The 25,534-nt window shown below is 46.6% G+C and overlaps 1 protein-coding gene across 2 annotated transcripts in view; it reads left to right on the forward strand.

The window, feature by feature from the left end:
• The first annotated feature begins 17,272 nt into the window (after nt 1-17,272).
• LOC147118989 (uncharacterized) overlaps nt 17,273-25,534 on the forward strand; it is a 40,868-nt gene continuing 32,606 nt past the window's right edge. For both annotated transcript variants that reach the window (XR_015077976.1, XM_085984730.1), the window contains exon 1: nt 17,273-17,450. Coding sequence is in view for 1 of the 2 variants with exons in the window: in XM_085984730.1 (XP_085840856.1) it covers nt 17,442-17,450 (9 nt within the window). In the remaining variant the exon portion in view is untranslated. The remainder of the gene's footprint in view (nt 17,451-25,534) is intronic.

Here is a 25,534-nt window from a genome sequence, read left to right on the forward strand (position 1 = left end):
CTACTGAAGGACTATAATGGACAGAAAATAGATAGCTTAGGTGTATGCACATTTAAAGTGACAGTCAAAGACAAAGTGCATCATCTCATGTTTTCTGTTGTGGCTGAAGGACTTGATTCACTACTGGGTGACAAAGCTTGTGAAGACTTACAACTGGTCAAGAGAGTATACCGCATAAACTGTGCCATAAACAGACCAGATGATTCAGTGGATTCTGTAGTAAATAATTTCCAGGATGTGTTCAAAGGATTTGAAGTTCTACCATTCACATACAAGATCCAGCTAAAGGAGGATGCTCAGCCAGTGGTACATGCTCCACGAAGAGTTCCAGCACCCCTGCGTGACCGACTCAAGAAAGAACTGGACAGAATGACCACACTAGGAGTCATCAGGAAAGTCAAAGAGCCAACAGACTGGGTTAACTCCATGGTATGTGTAAAGAAAAAGGACAATGATCTAAGAATATGCATGGATCCAAAAGCAGCATGGTGGCATAGTGGTTAGCACTGTTGCCTCACAGCACCAGGGACCCGGGTTCAAATCCGGCCTCGGGTGACTGTCTGTGTGGAGTTTGCACATTCTCCCCGTCTTTGCGTGGGTTTGCTCCGGGTGCTCCGGTTTCCTCCCACAGTCCAAAGATGTGCGGGTTAGGTTGATTGGCCATGATAAAAATTGGCCCTTAGTGTTAGGGGGGATTAAATACGTGGGGTTACGGGGATAGGGCTTGGGTGGGATGGCTGTCAGTGCTAGGGTTTGGATGATCAGCCATGATCTCGTTGAATGGCGGAGCAGGCTCGAAAGGCCGAATGGCCTACTCCTGCTCCTATCTTCTATGTTTCTATGTTAAATGCAAACATAAAACGTGAACACTACCAGATTCCCAAGCGAGAAGAAATCACCAGTGAAATGTCAGGTGCCAGATACTTTACAAAGCTCGATGCCTCACAAGGATTTTGGCAACTAAAACTGGATGAAGAGAGCACCAAATACTGTACCTTCAACACACCATTTGGCAGGTATTGTTTCCTCAGAATGCCTTTCGGGATAATATCTGCATCTGAAATCTTTCATAGAGCGATGGAACACATAATTGAAGGAGTCCGGGTCTATGTTGATGACATCATCATCTGGGGCTCCACACTGAAAGAACACAATGAGAGACTGACTAAAGTGCTACAGAGCATACGCCGGAATGGACTGAAGCTCAACAAAGCCAAGTGTCAGTTTGGCATCCAGGAAGTCACTTTCCGAGGAGATAATCTATCTGGTAAAGGAATAGAGCCAGATATGGAAAAAGTAAACGCCATACTCAAAATGTCCCGACCCACTGACAAAAAAGGAGTGCTAGGCATCATGGGGATGATAAACTTCATTGGAAAGTTCATTCCTAACTTGTCAGCCAAGACAACCTGTCTGCGAGACCTGCTACATAAAACAAATGAGTTCGCATGGACAGAAAGACATGAACGAGAGTGGATGAACCTCAAAACAGTGCTGACAACCACACCTGTACTCACTTTCTTTGACCCAAGAAAGAGAATCAAAGTGTCAATGGATGCATCAAAAGATGGCCTAGGCGCGGCCTTGCTACAAGCAGAGGGTGAAGATTGGAAGCCTGTTGCCTATGCCTCCAGGTCTATGACTGATAGCGAGTGTCGATACGCCCAGATTGAAAAGGAATGTCTAGGCTTGGTAGTTGGATTAGAAAAGTTCCATGGCTACATATATGGACTTCCCACCTTCACAGTTGAGACAGACCACAGCCCACTGGTTGCCATCATAAAAAAGAACCTGAATGAGATGTCTCCAAGGATTCAACGACTCACGATGAAGCTGCAAAGATATGACTTTGAACTGATCTACACACCAGGCAAATACATAGTGTTAGCAGATGCACTATCCCAAGCACCCACAATGAGTCATGTGAGCTCTACTGAAGAAGACGTGGATGCTCATGTGAGTATGGTCACTGCTGCACTGCCCGTGTCAGACACAAAATCAAAGCAAATAGCAGAAGAAACAGTAAAAGATACAGTGTTACAAACAGTAATAGAAAACATTCATCATGATTGGCCAAAAGGTTCCTGTCCAAAATACTTTCACATAAGGTCAGAATTGAGTGTCGCAAGTGGACTATTACTAAAACAGAACAGAATAGTCATTCCATAGGCTCTACATCAAGACATGCTCAAAAGGATTCATGAGGGACACCTCGGAATTGAAAAATGCAAAAGGAGAGCAAGAGACACTGTTTAGAAACGTGGCATAAATAAGGACATTGAGAACATGATAGGCAAATGTGAGACATGTCAGAAACACCAAAACAAACAAACAAAGGAACCAATGATAGTAGCTGACTTACCAACAGCACCATGGCAAAAGGTTGGTATGGACCTCCTTCATTTAAATGGTAAATGTAGTGTCCGCGTATCAATAACACACGGACTGCAGGAGAACGATAATAACAGGTGTTTACTGAACAGAGGGTACGCTGGAACTGAAAGTACAGAAGCCTGCCACGGCTTTATATACAGGTGTGGTCACTGCCGGTACTACAGTATAAAAGCAGTTCTCTCTTAAAGGTACATACACAACAGTAAAGAATATCTAATAGTGATTGACTACTATTCTAACTATCCTGAGATGGTGCTGCTCTTAAGCACATCAGCAAGCAGTGTCATAATGCATGTGAAATCCATCTTCACCAGACATGGAATTCCCAGGATTGCCGTTAGCGACAATGGTCCGTGCTTTAACTGTAAGGAGTGGCAACAGTTTGCAGCACAGTATGACTTTCAGCACATCACATCCAGTCCTTTGTATGCTCAGTCAAATGGTAAGGCAGAGAAAGGTGTTCAAGCAGCTACTGAAGAAAGCGACAGAAAGCAAGTCTGATCCTTATCTCACCCTGCTGAGTTACCGAGCCTCACCTTTAGACTGTGGTTCTTCACCTGCTGAACTACTAATGGGTCGCAAGTTGCGCACCACGCTACCCTGCTGTGCAAAAGAACAGCAAAGTAAGGAACTGAGACAGAGACTTCAACTGTTAAAGCTGAAACAGAAATCATACTATGACAAGTCATCCAAAACTCTAAAACCATTGACAAGGAATGATGTTGTCAGGATTGAGGATCCAGATGCATGGAACAGGAAAGCTACAGTTCTTGAGGAAGTACGACCAAGGTCATACACTGTTCGAACTGAGGAAGGACAGATTCTCAGGAGGAACCGCCGTTCCCTCCTGAAAACACAAGAAACTATCCAAGAGCAGATTGATGACAATGCCGCAACTGAATCTTGTCATTCACCACCAGAACAATCTCATGAAAACACATCAGACTTACCCGTGCTGAGAAGACCCACACGTCTAGTAAAAAAGCCTGATAGACTTAATCTTTGAGTACAAAGAAAAACTATATTGAAAATGTATTGACTGTTGTGAAAATGTTTATGTTTATAGAGCACTAACAAAAGTGTTACTGATATCATCTGTGGTGTATGTAACCTGTTCCACCTTAAGAGAACTTAAGCCTGTTCCACCTTAAGAGATGTACTACTTTCTCTGGCTGCTGTATACGTAATACCGGTGGTGACCACACCGGTATATAAGCACTGTGTAGTAATATTGTATTCAATATAGTCCCGACCTACAACCAGTAAAGACCTGTTGAATTTACTCTCTTAGTCTGTGTAGTAATTATCACTATAACACACAGACTTAACAGTGGTGACGAGTCCGATTCTTACCCTGCGGCAGTTATTTCCACGGCGGCTTCGTCCACAGACAGGACGTCGAAGAGAGGTTTCCACCCTCATCACCCTACTGGAAGACACGTCGAGCAGCAGGCATCGAGAAACCGGAGTGCAGAAGACATCCTGACCTCGAAGCCTCCATCAGCGACTGTCAGCTTTCTTCTTCTACCTCGGTGGTGGGTAAGCCGGGCAGCGACGCGACAGAAAGTCAACCGCGTTGGCTGTACAGACGGGGCTGGGAAGACGGAGGAATAAGGGCGGTGAGATCGATCGCGACCGGAGATAAGGGCCGGGCCGCTTTCGAGCGAGAGGCGCAGCACGGGGACATCGATCGCGACCGGAGATAAGGGCCGCATTCGGGCTAAAAGGCGCAGCGTCTGGGGAAACTGAAGGCGCGAGAGCCGCGCTGAAGCGGAGACAGCGTCGTGGGACGGTTGAAGACCGCCAAGCGTGGGAAAACCGCCATTTTGTGGGCGGAGGATGACGACAAAGAGCGGGAAGCCGCCATCTTGGATAACATAAAAATACAATAAATTGCAACGATGCCTAAACATGGGAACATTAATACCTTTGATAGTGACATCGAAGATTGGGCCATGTATGTAGAACGCATACAAAATTATTGTAAGGCAAATAAAATTCCTGATGCAGATAAAGCACTAACATTATTAAATTTAATGGGTGCGAAGACATACGGGCAATTGAAACACCTGTTATCACCAGATCAACCGGCGGATAAGACGTTCGATGAGATTGTTACTGTCCTGAAAAATCATCTAAACCCCACGCCGCTGATGCTAGCGGAACGATTTAAATTTTACGACAGAAGGCAGCTGCAGAATGAAAGCAATGCTGAATATTTGATGGAATTACGAAAGCTAGCAAAATATTGTCAGTTTGGAACGGGACTGACAGAGGTACTACGAGATAAATTTGTGTGTGGTTTATTTAAACAGGATACACAAAAGCGACTGCTTGAGGAGAATGAGCTGACGCTTGAGAAGGCGGTCACTATGGCAGCAGCACACGAAGCCGCAGCGAGAGGCACGGCTGTAATGCAGCTACGGTCACCGGAACTCGGTACAAACAAATTGGGTTTGAGTTCTGTCAAATGTTATCGTTGTGGAAAGACAACGCACGATCAGAGCCAGTGTTGGTTTAAAAACCAAGAATGCAGAACGTGTGGCAGGCTTGGCCACATAGCTAAAGTATGCCAGTCAGGAAAGAAGACCAGCAACAAAAAGTCACCGCAAGGAAAATACGCAAAGGTACACAAGGTGACAAAGAACAGTTTGACCGAACAGAAGTCAGATTCAGACGCTAGCAGTAATGAACTGGATAGCTTAAGAGTACACAACGTTGGTAAGGATGCAGATCTCCAGACAATTTGGGTCACTCTTCAGATAGCAGGAGTCCAAGTAAAAATGGAATTGGACACTGGATCGGCATTGACGGTCATGAATAAGAAAGATTACAGAAGGTTATTCCAACATATTCCCCTACAGGATACGGAGATTATATTGAAAACATACACGGGGCAAAGAGTGTACCCCATCGGAAAAATAGAGGTAGAGGTGGTCCACAAGGGCGAAGAAAGCCAAGTAATGGACTTATATGTGCTACCTGAAGGAGGTCCACCACTACTAGGACGGGAGTGGATTAGGAAAATGAATATGGACTGGCACTCCTTGAAAGCATTAACGGTAGATTCCGGGGAAACAGATGTCAAACCTAAACGATTGTCCAGAATATTGGATGATGCTAAAGAGGTGTTCCAGCAGGGACTGGGAACACTGAGAGGAATTACGGCAAACATCAAGATTGATGAACATGCACAACCAAAATTTTTTAAAGCCAGACCGTTACCCTATGCAATACGACCTACTGTTGAAGCGGGACTGGAAGCACTAGAACGTTCAGGTGTACTGTCTAAGGTAGATTGGAGTGAGTGGGCTACGCCCATTGTTCCCGTTATGAAACGTCCTGCGAGCAACAAGCCAGGAGATCCAGGGAAGTTTCGCATCTGTGGAGATTTCAAAATCACCGTTAATCCAGTGCTTCACACGGTGCAGTATCCGCTTCCACGGATTGAGGATATTTTCGCTTCATTGTCTGGCGGGAAACACTTCATCAAGATAGACCTGGCGCAGGCGTACTTGCAGATGGAGGTTGAGGAAGAGTCACGCCAATACCTCACGATCAACACGCATCGAGGGTTGTACCGGTACAATAGGCTGGTTTTTGGAGTGGCATCGGCTCCAGCAATTTGGCAGAGGGCCATGGAGCAGGTATTACAGGGAGTTCCAGGCACACAATGTTACCTGGACGATATTCTGATCACAGGTGATGGTGATGAACAACATCTCGCAAACTTGGAACTGGTGCTCAACAGACTGAAAGAGTATGGACTTAGAGTAAATCGGCAGAAATGTGAGTTCTTCCAGAAGCGGATCTCGTACTGTGGCCATGTCATTGACCGGGAGGGGCTTCATAAGTCTCCTGACAAGATTGAGGCAGTTGTAAAGGCTCCCGCTCCGGAGAATGCCTCTCAGTTGAGGTCGTTTCTAGGATTAATTAACTATTACCATAAATTTCTGCCAAATCTATCCACGGTACTGCACCCGTTAAACGCTCTTTTACAGAAAGGGGTACCATGGGAATGGGGCAAAAACTGTAAGAAGGCATTTCGCAAAAGCAAAGAATTGATCACCTCAGAGGAAGTGTTGGCTCACTTCAACCCAGCACTGCCTATTCAGTTGGCTTGTGATGCTTCCCCATATGGTATTGGGGCAGTACTCTCACACAAGTTGCCAAATGGCACGGAAAGGCCAGTCGCGTTTGCATCCAGATCATTGACCTCCGCTGAGCGCAACTATGCACAGATCGATAGGGAGGCTCTTCGCCTTGTATGGGGAGTGAAGAAGTTTAATCATTACCTGCAGGGCCAAAAATTCACACTTCTGACAGACCATCAACCGTTGGTATCCATTTTTAACCCTAAGAAGGGTGTTTCGGTGATGACAGCGCAGCGTCTCCAGAGATGGTCTCTTTTCCTAGAGGCACATCAATATCAAATAGAATTCAAAGGTATGAAACAGCATGGCAATGCTGATGGGCTGTCGCACCTGCCACTACCTGAAGAAGAAGACACGACGAAAGTTGACCCTGTTGAGTTATTTCATTCGACCATCATCGAGTGTTTACCAGTCACCAATGCCAGTATTGAAAGAGAAACCAGGAACGACCCGACACTGTCCAGAGTCTACGAGGTGACAGCGAAAGGATGGCCAACACGGGGTGATCCTCTGTTACTGGCATTTTCGGCAAGGCGAGACCAGCTGTCCGTCTGCCATGGTACCTTGATGTACGGGACAAGAGTGATTATTCCTCCCAAGTTAAGGGAAAGAGTTTTAAACGAACTGCATGAAGGTCATCTGGGGGGAGTTAAAATGAAAAGTCTTGCTAGGGCTTATGTATGGTGGCCGGGTATTGACCAACAGATTGAGGAGTTAACGAAAAGCTGCGCTGGGTGCCAAAAAGTGCAAAATGCACCTCCGATAGCACCGCTACACCCATGGGAATGGCCTTCAGCCCCATGGCAACGCGTACACATTGACTTTGCTGGTCCATTCATGGACTCCATGTTCCTAATCGCGGTGGACGCACATTCCAAATGGCCAGAAGTCATCAAGATGAATACCACTACTTCAGAAAAGACAATTGCGGTGTTAAGAACAATATTCGCAAGGAACGGATTGCCAGAGCAGATCTGTTCGGACAACGGACCACAGTTTGTATCGGAAGAATTCCGACAATTCTTAAAGAAGAATGGAGTAAAACATTATACCTCTGCCCCATATCATCCGGCGACAAACGGGTTGGCTGAAAGATTTGTCCAGACATTCGAAAAGGCAATTAAGGCCATGAACGATGATCAGATTCCGCTGCAACACAAGGTCGACAAGTTCCTGATGTCATATCGAAACGCCGACCATGCAGTGACTAACCAAAGTCCTGCCGTGATGTTTTATAACAGGAGGTTGCGGTCCAAGTTGGACTTGTTAAAACCAAATGTGCGGAGGGAAGTGGAAAACAAACAGTTTCGGCATATTAACAACAAGACCACTCGAACTTTCGACGTAGGACAACCAGTGTTGGCAAGGGGCTATGGAAACGAAAAATGGCAGTCCGGAACAATTCGGGCCAGACAAGGACCTCTGATGTACACAGTAGATATTGGTCATAATGTGATAAGGCGTCATGCGGATCAACTGGTAGAGTCGAGAGCAAGGGTCGAACCCATGGTTGTGACAGAGACAACTGTGGAAGACGTTAATGAACCTGAAGCATCTACCTCGGCAGGGAATGTACTTGATGATGATGACACCCAATACATTGGAAACCAAATAGAGGAGGCACCTCAACAACAAGAATCAGAGACAACTGAGAGGCGTTATCCAAGCCACATCAGAAAGCCTCCTGAGAGACTGAACCTTTGAACTGTTATACCTGAAGTTATATATGTATATATGTTATTATGTTATGTTAAATGGGGATATGACTGTTAAGCTAAAAAGGGAGGATTGTGGTGTATGTAACCTGTTCCACCTTAAGAGAACTTAAGCCTGTTCCACCTTAAGAGATGTACTACTTTCTCTGGCTGCTGTATACGTAATACCGGTGGTGACCACACCAGTATATAAGCACTGTGTAGTCATATTGTATTCAATATAGTCCCGACCTCCAACCAGTAAAGACCTGTTGAATTTACTCTCTTAGTCTGTGTAGTAATTATCACTATAACACACAGACTTAACATCATCTTTATCGTTTTTCTTGAAAGTTGATTGATATTGATTTTGTTAACCTCAAAGAAAGGGGGATGTAATGATCAATAACATGTCATTCTGGAGTGGTACACTAGATGGAGCCGTAGAGCTGTATATTTAATTGTATGTGTTTAAGACTACACTACCCATGATGCACTAGGCTACCCAGAGGGCAGTAGTCAAGATGGCTGCCTGCACACATGCTGAATCGCTACAGATGCTGTACCTAGAGAACGTGTACTGAATAAATGACTAGCTAGAAGCTAGCTGTGTTCATAATAAGAATGTCTAGTTATTAATGAACATAACAACTGGTTCCCCTCCTTCTCCTCCCCTGAAGGTGCTGACTCTGGCTGGGATCAGTTCTACACTCACTGGCTCCCCTCCCTCTCCTCCCCTGAAGGTGCTGACTCTGGCTGGGTTCAGTTCTACACACACTGATTCCCCTCTCCTCCCCTGAAGCTGCTGACTCTGGCTGGGTTCAGTTCTACACTCACTGGTTCCCCGCCCTCGCCTCCCCTGAAGGTGCTGACTCTGGCTGGGTTCAGTGCTACACTCACTGGTTCCCCTCCCTCTCCTCCCCTGAAGGTGCTGACTCTGGCTGGGTTCAGTTCTACACTCACTGATCCCCCTCTCCTCCCCTGAAGGTGCTGACTCTGGCTGGGTTCAGTTCTACATTCACTGGTTCTCCTTCCCAGAAGGTGTTGACTCTGGCTCTAACCTTCTTTCCAATACTCTGTCCTTCCTTATAAGTTTTTCTTTTGTAATATCTATTTCTGTGAAGGGCACTCCTTGACCTGTCACAATTTCTCTTCTATTTACAGACACTCCCTGACCAATCTCCCTTTCCCCTTCATTTACAGATGCTCCATGAGCAATCTCCCTTTCCCCTTCATTTACAGACGCTCCCTGACCAGTCACCCTTTCTCCTCCATTTACAGACGCTCCCTGACCAGTCACCATTTCTCCTTCATTTACAGACACTCCCTGACCTTCTCCATTTCTCCTCCATTTACAGACGCTCCCTGACCAGTCACCATTTCTCCTCCATTTACAGATGATCCCTGACCAGCCACCATTTCTCCTCCATTTGCAGACGCTCCCTGACCCGTCTACATTTCTCCCTTATTTACAGACGCTCCCTGACCAGTCACCCTTTCTCCTCCATTTACAGACACTCCCTAACCCATCTCCATTTCTCCTTTATTTACAGACGCTCCCGGACCAGTCATCATTTCTCCTCCATTTACAGACGGCTCCCTGACCCGTCTCCATTTCTCCTTTATTTACACATGCTCCCTGACCAGTCCCCATTTCTCATAGAGTCATACAGTACAGAAAGAAGCCATCGTGTCTGCGCTGGCCATCAAGCCCTGTCTATTCTAATCCCATTTTCCAGCACTTGGTCTGTAGCCTTGAATGTTATGGCGTTTCAAGTGCTCATCTAAATGCTTCTTGAATGTTGTGAGGGTTCATAGAAACATAGAAGATAGGAGCAGGAGTAGGCCATTCGGCCCCTCGAACCTGCTCCGCCATTCAATGCGATCATGGCTGATCATCCAAATTCAGTACCCGGTCCCTGCTTTCTCCCCATACCCCTTGATCCCTTTAGCCTTAAGAAATATATCCAGCTCCTTCTTGAATATATTTAATGTATTGGCCTCTACTGCCTTCTGTGGTAGAGAATTCCACAGGTTCACCACTCTCTGGGTGAAGAAATTCCTCCTCATTTCAGTCCTAAGTGGCCTACCCCTTATCCTTAGACTGTGACCCCCGGTTCTGGACTTCCCGACCATCGGGAACATCCTTCCTGCATCTAGTCTGTCCAATCCTGTCAGAATTTTATAAGTTTCAATGAGCTCCCCTCTCATTCTTCTAACTCCAGCGAGTACAAGCCCAATCGACCCAATCTCTTTCATACGTCATTCCTGCAATCCCAGGTATCAGCCTGGTGAATCTTCGCTGAACTCCTTCCACGGCAAGAACATCCTTCCTCAGGTAAGGCGACCAAAACTGCACACAATACTCAAGATGTGGTCTCACCAACGCCCTGTACAACTGCAGCAAGACATCCTTGTTCCTGTACTCAAAACCTCTCGCTACAAAGGCCAACATGCCATTTGCCTTTTTAACCGCCTGCTGCACCTGCATGCTTACCTTCAGCGACTGGTGCACAAGGACACCCAGGTCTCGTTGCACTTCCCCTTCTCCCAATCTATTGCCGTTCAGATAATAATCTGCCTTCCTCTTTTTGCCACCAAAGTGGACAACCTCGCATTTATCTATGTGATATTGCATCTGCCATGCTTTTGCCCAATCACCCAACCTGTCCAAATCATCCTGGAGTTTCTCGGCATCCTCCTCACAGCACACACGCCCACCCAGCTTTGTGTCGTCTGCAAACTTGGAGATATTACATCTAGTTCCCTTGTCTAGATCATTAATATATATTGTGAATAGCTGGGGCCCAAGGACCGATCCCTGCGGTACCCCACTAGTCACTGCCTGCCACTCGGAAAATGACCCATTTATTCCAACTCTTTGCTTTCTGTCTGCCAACCAGTTCTCTATCCAAGTCAATACCTTGCCCCCAATCCCATGTGCCTTAACTTTACACGCTAATCTCTTTTGCGGGACCTTATCAAAAGCCTTCTGAAAGTCCAAATACACCACATCCACTGGTTCTCCCTTATCTATTTTACCAGTTACATCCTCAAAAAATTCCAGTAGATTAGTCAAGCACGATTTACCTTTTGTAAATCCATGTTGACTTTGTCCGATCCTGTCACTGTTTTCCAAGTCCTCTGCTATTACATCTTTTATAATGGACTCTAGCATTTTCCCCACTACCGATGTCAGGCTTACTGGTCTGTAATTCCCTGTTTTCTCTCTACCACCTTTTTTGAGTAGTGGGGTAACATTAGCTACCCTCCAATCCATGAGTACTGTTCCAGATTCCATCGAATGCTGGAAGATGATCAGCAAAGCATCAACTATTTCTAGGGCCACTTCCTTAAGTACCCTAGGATGTAGATTATCAGGCCCTGGGGATTTATCGGCCTTCAATCCCATCAATTTCCCGAACACCATTTCCCTACAAATACTAATTTCTTTCAGTTCCTCCCTTTCATCAGACCCTATGTTCCCCGACATCTCTGGGAGGTTATTTGTGTCCTCCTTTGTGAAGACAGAACCAAAATATGTATTTAATTGGTCTGCCATTTCTTTGTTCCCCATTACAAATTCCCCTGATTCTGACTGCAAGGGACCTACGCTTGACTTCACCAATCTTTTTGTCTCTATCACCCTTTCAGGCAGGGAGTTCCAGATTCCAACCACCCTTTGGGTGAAAAAGTTTTCCCTCAAATCACCTCTAAACCTCCTGCCCCTTACCTTGAAACTATGCCCCCTGGTTATTGACCCCTCTACTAAGGGGAACAGTTCCTTTCTATCTACCCTATCTATGCCCCTCATAATTTTGTACACCTCAATCAGGTCCCCCCTCAGCCTTCTCTGCTCTAAGGAAAACAACCCCAGCCTGTCCAGTCTCTCTTCATAGCTGAAGCGCTCCAGCCCAGGTAAACATCCTGGTGAATCTCCTCTGCACCCTCTCCAATGTAATCACATCCTTCCTACGTGTGGCGACCAGAACTGCACACAGTATTCCAGCTGTGGCCTAACTAGCGTTTTGTACAGCTCCATCATAACCTCCCTGCTCTTATATTCTATGCCTCGGCTAATGAAGGCAAGTATCCCATATGCCTTTTTGCACACCAAGGTCCCTCTGATCCTCTGTCCTTCCTAGGGTCCTACCATTCATTGTGTATTATCTTGCCTTGTTAGTCCTCCCAAAATGCATCATCTTACACTTTTCAGGGTTAAATTCCATTTGTCACTGTTCTGCCCATCTAACTAACCAACCTATATCGTCCTGTAGCCTGAGACTTCCCTCCTCGCTATTTACCACTCCACCAATTTTTGTGCCATCTGCGAACTTACTGATCATACCTCCAACATTCATATCTAAATCATTAATGTACACTACAAACAGCAAAGGACCCAGCACCGATCCCTGCGGTACACCACTGGACACAGGCTTCCAGTCACAAAAACAACCTTCGACCATCACCCTCTGCCTCCTGCCACTAAGCCAATTTTGGATCCAATGTGCCAAATTGCCCTGGATCCCATGGGCTCTTACCTTCTTGACCAGTCTCCCATGCTGGACTTTGTCAAAAGCCTTACTGAAGTCCATGTAGACGACATCAACTGCACTATCCTCATCCACACACCTAGTCACCCTCTCAAAAAATTCAATCAAATTGGTTAGACATGATCTCCCCCTGACAAAGCCATGCTGACTATCCTTGATTAATCCTTGCCTCTCCAAGTGGAGACTAATTCTGTCCCTCAGAATTTTTTACAATAATTTCCCTACCACTGATGTTAGGCTCACTGGCCTGTAATTCCCTGGTTAACCCTACTACCCTTCTTGAATAATGGTACTACGTTAGCTGTCCTCCAGTCCTCTGGCACCTCCCCTGTGGCCAGAGAGGTTCTGAAAATTTGTGTCAGAGCCCCTGCAATCTCCTCCCTTGCCTCACGCAGCAGCCTGGGTTACATCTCATCTGGGCCTGGGGATTTATCCACTTTTAAAACCGCTAGTACCTCCTCCCTCTCAATACTAACTTGTTCAAGTATATCACAATCCCCCTGCCTGATTTCTGTGCCTACATCGTCCTTCTCCATAGTGAACACAGATGCAAAATATCCATTTGAAACCTTACCCACATCTTCCGGCTCTACACACAGATTGCCACTTTTGTCCCTAATGGGCCCTACTCTTTCCCTGGTTATCTTCTTGCCCTTAATATACTTATAAAACACCTTGGGATTCTCCTTTATTTTGCTCGCCAGTGTGTTTTCATGCCCCCTCTTCGCTCCCCTAATTTCTTTTTTAAGTACTCCCCTGCACTTTCTATACTCCTGTTGGGTGTCCACTGTTTTTAGTCCTTTGTATCTGCCAAAAGCCTCCCTTTTTTTCCTAATCCATTCTTGTATATCCCTTGACATCCAGGGTTCCCTGGGCTTGTTGGTCCCACCCTTGAACTTTACGGGAACATGTTGGCATTGTACTCTCTCTATTTCCTTTCTGAAAGATTCCCGCTGCTCTGCTGAGGATTTTACTACAAGTGGGGAAAATGCTAGAGTCCATTATAAAAGATGTAATAGCAGAGCACTTGGAAAACAGTGACAGGATCGGACAAAGTCAACATGGATATACAAAAGGTAAATCGTGCTTGACTAATCTACTGGAATTTTTTGAGGATGTAACTGGTAGAATAGATAAGGAAGAACCAGTGGATGTGGTGTATTTGGACTTTCAGAAGGCTTTTGATAAGGTCCCGCATAAGAGCTTAGCGTGTAAAGTTAAGGCACATGGGATTGGGGGCAAGGTACCGACTTGGATAAAGAAATGGTTGGCAGACAGGAAGCAAAGAGTTGGAATAAATGGCTCTTTTTCTGAGTGGCAGGCAGTGACTAGTGGGGTACCGCAGGGATCGGTCCTGGGACCTCAGCTATTCACAATATATATAAATGATCTAGACGAGGGAACTAGGTGTAATATCTCCAAGTTTGCAGACGACACAAAGCTGGGTAGGCGTGTGTGCTGTGAGGAGGATGCCAAGAAACTCCAGTATGATTTGGACAGGTTGGGTGATTGGGCAGATGTATGGCAGATACAATATAACGTGGATAAACACGAGGTTATCCACTTTGGTGGCAAAAACAGGAAGGCAGATTATTATCTGAACGGCAATAGATCGGGAGAAGGGGAAGTGCAACGAGACCTGGGTGTCCTTGTGTACCAGTCGCTGAAGGTAAGCATGCAGGTGCAGCAGGCGGTTAAGAAGGCAAATGGCATGTTGGCCTTCGTAGCGAGTGGGTTCGAGTACAGGAACAAGGATGTCTTGCTGCAGTTGTACAGGGCCTTGGTGAGACCACATCTTGAGTTTTGTGTGCAGTTTTGGTCACCTTATCTGAGGAAGGGTGTTCTTGCCATGGAGGGAGTGCAGCGAAGATTCACCAGACTGATACCCTGGGATGGCAGGAATGACGTATGAGGAGAGATTGGGTCGATTGGGCTTATACTCGCTGGAGTTTAGAAGAATGAGAGGGGATCTCATTGAAACTTATAACATTCTAACAGGACTAGACAGACTCGATGCAGGAAGGATGTTCCCGATGGCCAGGGAGTCCAGAACCAGGGGTCACAGTCTAAGGATAAGTGGTAAGCCATTTAGGACAGAGATGAGGAGGAATTTCTTCACCCCGAGAGTTGTGAGCCTGTGGAATTCTCTACCACAGAATGCAATGGAGGCCAATTCATTAAATATATTGAAGAAGGAGTTAGATATATTTCTTAAGGCTAAAGGGATCTGGGGAGAAGGCAGGGACAGGGTACTGAATTTGGATGATCAGCCATGATCTCATTGAATGGCGGAGCAGGCTCGAGGGACCAAATGGCCTACACCTGCTCCTATCTTCTATATTTCTATGTTCCTAAGTAGCTGATCACAGTCCACTTTGGCCAGATCCTGCCTTAGCATATTAAAATCGGCCTTCCCCCAATTTAGAACCTTTATTTCCGGTTCATCTTCTTTTCCATGACTACCTTAAATCTCACCGAATTATGGTCACTGCCACCAAAATGCTCTCCTACGGACACTTCTACCACTTGCCCAGCTACATTCCCTAGAATTAGGTCCAGTACCGCCCCCTCTCTTGTAGGACTTTCTATATGCTGGCTCAAAAAGCTCTCCTGGATGCACTTTAAGAATTCCGCACCCTCTTAAGCCTTTCACACTCTGACTATCTCAGTTAATATTGGGGAAGTTGAAATCCCCCACTATTATTACGCTATTACTTCTACACTTCTCTGAGATTTGCCGACATATCTGTTCCTCTATCTCCCCCTGACTGTTTGGGGGCCTATAGTACACTCCCAGCAAAGTGCTTGCCCCCTTTTTGTTTTTAAGTACTACCCATATGGCCTCATTAGAGGAACCTGCTGAGATATCATCCCTCCTTACTGCAGTAATTGACTCCTTGATTAATATTGCGACACCCCCTCCTCTTTTACATCCCCCTCTGTCTCGCCTGAAGATTCTGTACCCCAGAATATTGAGCTGCCAGTCCTCCATTTACAGACGCTCCGTGACCAGTCCCCATTTGTCCTCCATTTACAGACACTCCCTGACCAGTTCCCATTTCTCCTCCATTTACAGATGCTCCGACCAGTCACCATTTCTCCTCCATTTACAGACGCTCCCTGACCAGTCACCATTTCTCCTCCATTTACAGACGCTCCCTGACCAGTCACCATTTCTCCTCCATTTACAGACGCTCCCTGACCAGTCACCATTTCTCCTCCATTTACAGACGCTCCCTGACCAGTCACCATTTCTCCTCCATTTACAGACGCTCCCTGACTCGCTGGGGATTTCCCAGCACTTCCTGGTTGTCCCGGAGTTTGTGTCTTAAACTGGCGGGTAGTTGTGGGGAGGCGGATAATGTTGAGTGTTTTAATGATGGGGCCTGGGGCCGCACTGGGGGTGTGAGCAGCCCGCGTCCCCCCCTTCCCCCGGGGTTTATTTATTTATTTATCTTTGTTTTTTTTTACATAGTTAGATGAATTTTTAATTATAATCAAGGCCACTGATTACAGCTTCTATGCAAATCTGCACATGCTCATAGAATTTGAGCCCTATAATATTAACACTCCTATAATGGTGTATAATAAAATCACCATTTAACATTTTTCAATCACAGTAATCATTGACCCCCACCCCAGATTGTATTCACCCTGAGCAACGCCATGAGAGATACACTAGTTACCTGAAGATTACTCTCGATTGCATTGGGAAAATAATTTGACTTGCGAGAAAATTAAGATCCCTGTATAAACCATATAAACTCAGATATATTTCACATATCCTGGAGTATAGCAGTTGAAATACACGAGCATGTTTGCCAATACAATAGTTTCAGTTGAATTTGCTGCCTGTCTGTGAGAAGGTCATTGGCGACAGCTTGGTAAAAGGGGCCCGCGGGCAGTTTCTGATTAGACCTTTCATTGGGTCCGATATAAATGTTGTGATCGTTTCTATAGCAACGAAGCCTGTGTGTGGACCTTGTGGGCAGACTGTGTTTCACTCAAAGTAACTTCAGGTGCTGCTTCTGTCAGATTTCTGTTTCTCTCTGCCCTGCTTGAGCAGTCTGAGGGAAGGGCCGATCAAGTAGAAGAACAGAATAGCAAAGATTTCACTATTTTACCATGAGCACCGGGCAGAGCCTGTCCACAGTGCGCTCCGACACTCACTGCTTTCTCAGTGTAATAATTTAACCCGCTCCCTGAGCTCGGGGTGTGAGCGGCCCGCGTCCCCCCGGGGTTCATGAACCCGCTCCCTGAGCTCGGGGTGTAAGCGGCCCGCGTCCCCCCGGGGTTCATGAACCCGCGCCCTGACCTCTCACCTAGTGTGTCAGCAGCTGCTGCCAAGGTCCGCGCATGCTCAGTTCACACTACCCTGGTGATTGACGGGAGCTCCGGACCACTAGGAAGAGGGGGCGGCGGGTCCTCCAATCAATCGGAGTGTGTGAGGGGCGGGGCTTGACCTTTGAACGTGAACAACAGTGCGGAAGGCCTAGTGCAGAAGGGCCAGGGTGGAAGACTCAGAGGAGAGTGTCCTGGGTGGAAGACCCAGAGGAGAGTGTCCTGGGCGGGAGGCCCAGCACGGAGGACCCCAGGCGGGGGGGCCTGGGGTGGAGTAGCTGGTCGACAGAAGTCGGAGTCGGGAGATGCTGTGGGTGAGCATGTTGTACGGTTTTTAAAGTTGAAGAACGGTCTCGGGGCCGAATGGGTTCCAGCGGCCCCGCCTGTGCTCCATCTGGTGGCAGCTGTGAGGCTTTGTTTCGGTGATGGGGGCCGGTTTGTGCGCTGCCATTTTGGTGGAGGAAAGACAGACTGTTCCCATCTATAGTATGGCGCTTGAACAGCCATAAGATGGGAAAAGAGAATGGCATGAAAATAAAAGGAAGATAAAAGGCAAAACAAAGTAATATCGGCCAGGAATAATGAATGTCTTGATGGTTGGGTCCTGTGAGTGATAACAGCAAGAAGAAGGGAATTTGAGTAGTCGTTTTCTTTTACGGGATTTGAGAAAGTGGTTGGCTTCATGTCTGTGGAAAGGTTGAAGACTGTGGATAAGGATTATGACATTATATGGTTGGATAACATCAAGTGAAGACGAGGAGTTATTAGAGTGCCAATAGGACTGGCGTTGAACTGGTGTTACTTTGTTGAAGTTTTGGGTTCTGGTTAAAAGTAGTTTACTTGAAGTCTTAAGTGATTTTTTTGATATGGTTGTGGGATTTTGTATATTGTGGTGTTATTTAGTGTTAAAGCCTTCCTTAATCGAACGAACGAACGCTCTAGTGAACGCACGCATGTGGATACAAATATATGCACGCACGCATACACAATGGAACTTACGTTTGACCGAATGAAGGGCCCTCGCTCCCCAGGATGAAGGCCCGCTTGGTGAGTGTGAAGCCTGCCGGACGGATGAACGAACACATAGGCATGCACGCAGATAGAAACGACACACATGTACGCAGTCATGCACATGGAACTTACGCTTGAGCGAACAAACGGACAAATGGAGGAATGAATGAATGATTGAACGATGCCAGTTGGACTGGCGTGTACGGATTCTTGGTTTATTAAATAGTTGCAGTTTGTACTGTAACTATTATTGATTTACCTGTAAAATTTATTGTTGTATTTATATTGTTGACCATAATTGGTCAATGAATGTAATGAATTTATTATGTAACGGATGAAAAAAAAATGAACCCCGGGGGGACGCGGGCTGCTCGCGGCCCCAGGCCCCATTATTAAAACACTCAACATTATCCGCTTCACACACGCCCGGGGTGGGCCTGAGGCCCTGAACAAGAGCCTCCGGGCCAGGCGTTTGCCCCGAGTGGGGCGGCAGCTGACAGGCCCGGGGTAACGGCCGCCATCTTGAGAGGCTCACGGAGCAGCAGGGCGCATGCGCGGCCCCCTTGCCCAGGAACCAGGAGGAGAGAATCTTGTCAATTTCTATCCTGGACTCTCAGTGATGGCTTTTGTAAACTCCTTTTACAGGCTGTGAGAAGGGCAGCATTTACACACCGCAAACTCAAACCAAACATCACATCAAGATCTGACAGAGTCACTCCATTCATCAGGACCCGAATATCATCGGCCTTTGAATGTGGAAGGAGAAATGTTTGCCTGTTCTGTCTGTGGGAAAAGATTTCAAACATCAGTGTGACTGGAAAAGCACTGAGACACACACACCTGAGTGAGAGTGTTCTGAGGGACTGCAGAAGAAGAAGAAGCACTGACTGTGGAAAGAGCTTTAACCAGTTACACAGCTTGAAAAAACATCCCACCATTCACAGCGGAGAGAAACCGTACACGTGTTCTGTGTGTGGACAAGGCTTCAACTGATCGTCCAACCTGGAGAGAGACAAGGACACCCGCACCATGGAGAAACCGTAGAAATGTGGGGACTGTGGGAAGCAATTCAATTACCCGTCTGAGCTGAAAACTCATCAACGCAGTCACACCAGGGAGAGGCCGTTCACCTGCTCCGTGTGTGGGAAAGGATTCACTCGATCATCCAGTCTCGAGGCCCACCAACGCAATCACAGTGGAGAGAGGCTGTTCACCTGCTGTGTGTGGGCAGGGATTCACTACTTCATCCAACCTGCGGACACACCAGTGAATTCACACTAGGGAGAATCCGTTCACCTGCTCCGTGTGTGGGAAGGGATTCACTCGATCATCTTACCTGGTGAGACACCAGCAAGTTCATAAGTGACTGTAGGGGTAGGATTCTGCTGTTAAGCACATCCTATGTTTGTTTCTACCAATGTTATTAATCCCTATAACTGAGCTGTGTTGTGTTTGTTATTTCTCCAAGATAAAGGACTAATTGATGTCCATTTTAGGTCCTTTTCTCCTTTTGAACTCTAGATTATTTCAGTTCTCATACCTCCGGTTACTCTCGTGGACAAGTCCCAGCTCCCCATACCTTCCAGAGTCCCTCTCCTAGCCTTGGTATCCAGGGAAGGTATCGGTAACACACCTGGGATCACTGAATACAAACTCAGTCTGTTAATCACTTTCAGCTACTGGACTTAGTGTGTGCCCCACAGCATCTCTCTCACCTTCGATGTGTGAATAGAGCATCACACCTGCAAACCTGGTTTTAAATTTATTCAGCAAATCTATTTAACAGAAGCTTGCAGGGTGATGAGGCAGTGTTGAGCTGCTGCTGTATCAGCCTTGGCTCAGTGGGCAGCACTCTCGCCTGAGCCAGAAGGTTGTGGGTTCAAGTCCCACCCCAGAGAGTTGAGCACAAGAATCTAGGCTGACACTCCTGTGCAGTACTGAGGGAGTGCTGCTCTGTCGGAAGTGCCGTCTTTCGGATGAAACATTAAACCGAGGCCCCGTCTGCTCTCTCGGGTGGAAAAGATCCCACAGCACGATTGAGAAGAAGAGCAGGGGAGTGATCTCTGGTGTCCTGGCCAATATTTATCACTAAAATAAAACCGATGATCTGGTCATTATCACATTGCTGTTTGTGGGAGCTTGCTGTGCGCAAATTGGCTGCCGCATTTTCTACATTACAACAGTGACTACGATTCAAAAGTACTTGATTGGCTGTAAAGTGTTTTGGGATGTCCTGAAGTCATGAAAGAGGCTGTATAAATGCAAGTCTCATCTTTACTCTGCATTGTGCCTGTAATATAGAGACATAGAAACATAGAAGATAGGAGTAGGCCATTCGGCCCTTCGAGCCTGCTCCGCCATTCAATGAGATCATGGCTGATCATCCAAACTCGGTACCCTGTCCCTGCCTTCTCCCCATACCCCTTGATCCCTTTAGCCTTAAGAAATATATCTAACTCTTTCTTGAATATACTTAATGAACTGGCCTCCACCGCCCTCTGTGGCAGAGAATTCCACAGGTTCACCACTCTCTGGGTGAAGAAATTCCTCCTCATTTCAGTCCTAAATGGCTTACCCCTTATCCTTAGACTATGACCCCTGGTTCTGGATAACTGAAGATTAGTCCCAGTGCAACTTTTTGCTGTCATGAAATGAGTGTGTCTTTTAATGAGCCTCACGTCCTTGCTCATGTCGGCTGCAATTGTGTAGAAAGGGGATGTGTAAAGAGATGGTCTGTGTATGGAGATGTGAAAGAAGGAAACGGTGTGTGTGTGTGTGATAGTGACACAGCCTTGTGGTCACAGTCAGAACAATGCAGAGATATCCTTGTGGTTATGGTTTGGGCAGGGCCAGGTCAATAATGTAGTAAACAAGTTAAATATAAACATCACCAGTGTAGTCGCAGCTTGTTAGAACAGACCTGGGAAGAAGAGAGCTCTGAATCCACTGTATTATCCCTGTTCTCCGAATCAGGTAACTATGTCTGTATCTTTGCAATGCTGTTAATAAAGTCTGAAAAACAATCTGTTGTGGTTTCAGACACCAGATAATCAAGCTCACAACAAGACTCAAATTTTAGAGTCAACAAGATGAACACCAAACACATCACGACCCAATACTCCAGCTCTATATTCACATGAGAAAGTCTGTTATCACACTCATCGAGTCTTTTTCCGAGTGGAAGGCAGTGACTAGTCGGGTACCGCAGGGATCGGTGCTCGGATCCCAGTTATTCACAATATATATTAATGATCTAGACGAGGGAACTAGATGTAATATCTCCAAGTTTGCAGATGACACAAAGCTGGGTGGGGATGTGTGCTGTGAGGAGAATGCAGAGAAACTCCAGTATGATTTGGGCAATATGGCAGATGCAGTATAATGTGGACAAATGTGAGGTTATCCACTTTGGTGGCAAAAACAGGAAGGCAGATTATTATCTGAACGGCAATAGATTGTGAAAAGGGGAAATGCAACGAGACCTGGGTGTCCTTGTGCACCAGTCGCTGAAGGTAAGCATGCAGGTGCAGCAGGCGGTAAAGAAGGCAAATTGTATGTTGGCCTTCATAGAGAGAGGATTTGAGTACAGGAACAAGGATGTCTTGCTGCAGTTGTACAGGGCCTTGGTGAGACCACACCTGGAGTACTGTGTGCAGTTTTGGTCGCCTTATCTGAGGAAGGATGTTCTTGCCATGGAGGGAGTGCAGCGAAGATTCACCAGGCTGATACCTGGGATGGCAGAAATGACGTATGAGGAGAGATTGGGTCGATTAGGCTTATACTAGCTGGAGTTTAGAAGAATGAGAGGGGATCTCATTGAAACTTATAAAATTCTGACAGGACTGGACAGACTAGATGCAGGAAGGATGTTCCCGATGGTCGGGGAGTCTAGAACCAGGGGTCACAGTCTAAGGATAAGGGGTAAGCCATTTAGGACTGAGATGAGGAATTTCTTCACCCAGAGAGTGGTGAACCTGTGGAATTCTCTACCACAGAAGACAGTTGAGGCCAATTCATTAAATACATTTTAAGAAGGATTTAGATATTTGTCTTAAGGCTAATGGGATCCAGGGATATGGGGAGAAAGCAGGGACAGGGTACTGAATTTGGATGATCAGCCCTGATCTCACTGAATGGCGGAACAGGCTCGAGGGGCCAAATGGCCTGCTCCTATCTTCTATGCCATTTGCCTTATTGGTTGCTGTACCTGCATGCTAGCTTTCTGTGATTCTTTCATGAGGACACCCAAATCTCTCTGGACACCAACATCTGAAAGTTGCTCACCATTTAAAAAATATTCAGTTTTTCTATTCTTCCTACCAAAGTGAATAACCTCACATTTCTCTACATTATACTCCATCTGCCACCTTGCTGCCCACTCACTCAGTCTATCTATCTCCCTTTGCAGACTCTGTGTTCTCCTCACAGCTTACTGTCCCACCTAGCTTTGTATCACCAGCAAACTTGGATACATTACACTCGGTCCCTTCATCTAGGTCATTAATATAGATTGTAAATAGCTGAGGCCCAAGCACTGATCCTTGCGGCACCCCACTAGTTACAGCCTGCCAACCGGAAAATAACTAGTTTATCCCTACTCTCTGTTTTCTGTCCATTAACCAATCCTCTATCCATGCTACTCCGGTCTCGAGAAATCAGCCCCAGACTGATCAGTTTTTCCTGATAAGTATATCCCCTCAGTTCTGGCATCATCCCTGTGAATCTTTTTTGCACCCTATCCAGTGCCTCTGTACCCTTTGATAACATGGAGACCAGAACTGTGCAGAGTGCTCCAAGTGTGGTCTAACCAAGGTTCGAAACAAGTTTACCATAACTTCTCCGCTGTTCAATTTTATGCCTCTAACAATGAAGCCCAGCGCTTGGATTGTTTTTTTAACGGCCTTATTAACCTGTTCAATCAGAAATCTCAGAGTACACCCAGCGTGCCCACTCTGAACCCGGTTTGCTGCTCCCTCTCTGCCCAGCACTGCCTGCACCCCTGGCGCACGGCAGTGGAATTTCAAAAGAAGGAAGGAATCTGTCAGCATTTGAAAGGCTTTTAGAAAGAATTCAGGGTGTTTCAGAGAGTTGGGATCTTTCTCTGTTCTCAGGGAGTTAGATATCAGCCTTTCTCCTGTGAATATCGAGCTGCCTTATCGGGCCGTGATCATCTTTGAAAGAGCTGCCAATTCGTCCCACTCCCGGCCCTTTCCCCGTAGCCCTGCAAACTTTTCCTTAAGTAGATCCAAATCACTTTCGAAAATTACTGTTGAATTTGCTTCTACCACCCTTTCAGACAGTGCATTTCAGATCACAACAACTCGCTGAGTGAAAAATGTCTAATCTCCCCTCTGGCTTTTTGCCAATGATTTGATGTGATGTGTTTACTTGTTAAATACATTTGCTGAGTGGATTTAAATTTAAAACCAGGTTCTGAGGCGTGATTCTCCATTCACACATCGAAGGTGAGAGAGATGCTGTGGGACACACGCTAAGTCCAGTCGCTGGCAGTGATTAACAGACTGGGTTTTGTGTTTAGTGACCCCGGGCGTGTTACCGATACTTTCCCTGGACACCAAGGCTAGGAGAGGCACTCTGGAATGTATGGCGAGCTGGGACTTGTCCATGAGAGTAACCAAAGGTATGAGAAGTGAAATAATCTAGAGTTAGAAAGGAGAAAAGGCCCAAAAATGGAGCAGTCGGTAACAGGACATCAATTAGCCTCCTCTTATCTTGGAGAAATCAAGGACTCGACACTGTGTTTGAAACAAAGCTGATTTATTTGACATATATCAAAATATTAAACTCCAGCCCAGTTATAGGAGTTATTAAAATTAGCAGAAACAAACGCGAACTACCAGAATGAACGTGGTTCAGTCCTGGATGTGACTAACAGCAGCAATATCAGCAGAATCCAACCCCTGCAGTCGATCATGAACTCGCTGGTGTTTCAGCAGGTTAGATGACTGAGTGAATCCCTTCCCACACATGGAGCAGGTGAATGGCTTCTCCCCAGTGTGAACTCGCTGGCATCTCAGATGTTGGGAAGAACAAATGAATCCCTTCCCACACACGGAGCAGGTGAACGGCCTCTCCCCAGTGTGAACTCGCTGGTATACAATGAGGTTGCAAGAATGCCTGAACCTCTTCCCGCAGTGAGAGCAACTGAACGGTCTCTCATCAGTGTGAACTCGCTGATGTTGAATTAGTCCCTCAGAACTTTTAAAGCAGTTCCCACAATCAGTGCATTTAAAAGGTCTCTCATCACTGTGAACTCGCTGGTGTGATCGGAGGGCAGATGAGTGAGTGAATCCCTTCTCGCACACGGAGCCGGTGAACAGTCTCTCCCCGGTGTGACTGTGTCGGAGTTTCCAGCTGGGATGGGTAATTGAATCCCTTCCCACAATCCCCACATTTCCACGGTTTCTCCGTGGTGCGGGTGTCCTTGTGTCTCTCCAGGTTGGATGATCAGTTGAAGCCTCGTTCACACACAGAACACGTGTACGGTTTCTCCCCGCTGTGAACGGTGCGGTGTTTTTTCAGGCTGTGTAACTGGTTAAAGCTCTTTCCACAGTCAGTGCACTGGAACACTCTCACTTGGGTGTGTGTGTCTCGGTGCTTTTCCAGTCACACTGATGTTTGAAATCTTTTCCCACAGACAAACATTCCTCCTTCCACATTCAAAGGCCGATGATATTCAGGATCTGATGAATTGAGTGACTGTGTCAGATCTTGACGTGATATTTGGTTTGAGTTTCATGTCTGCAAATCCTCCCCTTCTAACAGCCTGTAAAAGGAGTTTACAAAAGTCATCACTGTAAATACAGGATAGAAATTCAGAACAGACAATTCTAGTTTCTATGGAACATTCTTTCCTCTCTTGCTCCCCCAAAGCTGTAAATCCCCGTCCCACACACCCTCCCTCCCTCCCTGTGCTGAAATCCAAACCCATCGCACCATCTCCAACATTTCTTTCCTCCACTCCCAGTTTCCCCCTCCCTCTACTCTGGTTGGGTTCAGTTCTACAACCGCTGTGTGCAGGGTGAGAATAGAATCAATGAGTCAATGATTGTCTCTCCTGGTCACTGGGACCCTGAAGCCCCGCCCACACTCTGTACCAAGATGGCCGCGCATGCGCCTTGCTGCAGGTGGAACCGGTCTGTCTTTCCTCCACCAAGATGGTGGCGCATAACCTAGGCCTGTCGCCAAGAAAAAGCCTCACCGCTGCCGTCCGGTTGAACACAGACCGGGCCGCTGGATCTCATTTGGGCCTGAGGCCGTTCTCCAACTTTTTAAGCCCTGTGGCGCGGCCTACCCGCAGTTTATTAATCTCCCGACCCCGCTGACCTGCAGCTCCACCCAGCGACCACGCAGAGCCTGTCCCGCG

This window comes from Somniosus microcephalus, chromosome 4 (assembly GCF_052327205.1).
Source record: "Somniosus microcephalus isolate GS21.2 chromosome 4, FLI_Smic_1.0, whole genome shotgun sequence".
In the NCBI taxonomy this organism is placed as follows: domain Eukaryota; kingdom Metazoa; phylum Chordata; class Chondrichthyes; order Squaliformes; family Somniosidae; genus Somniosus; species Somniosus microcephalus.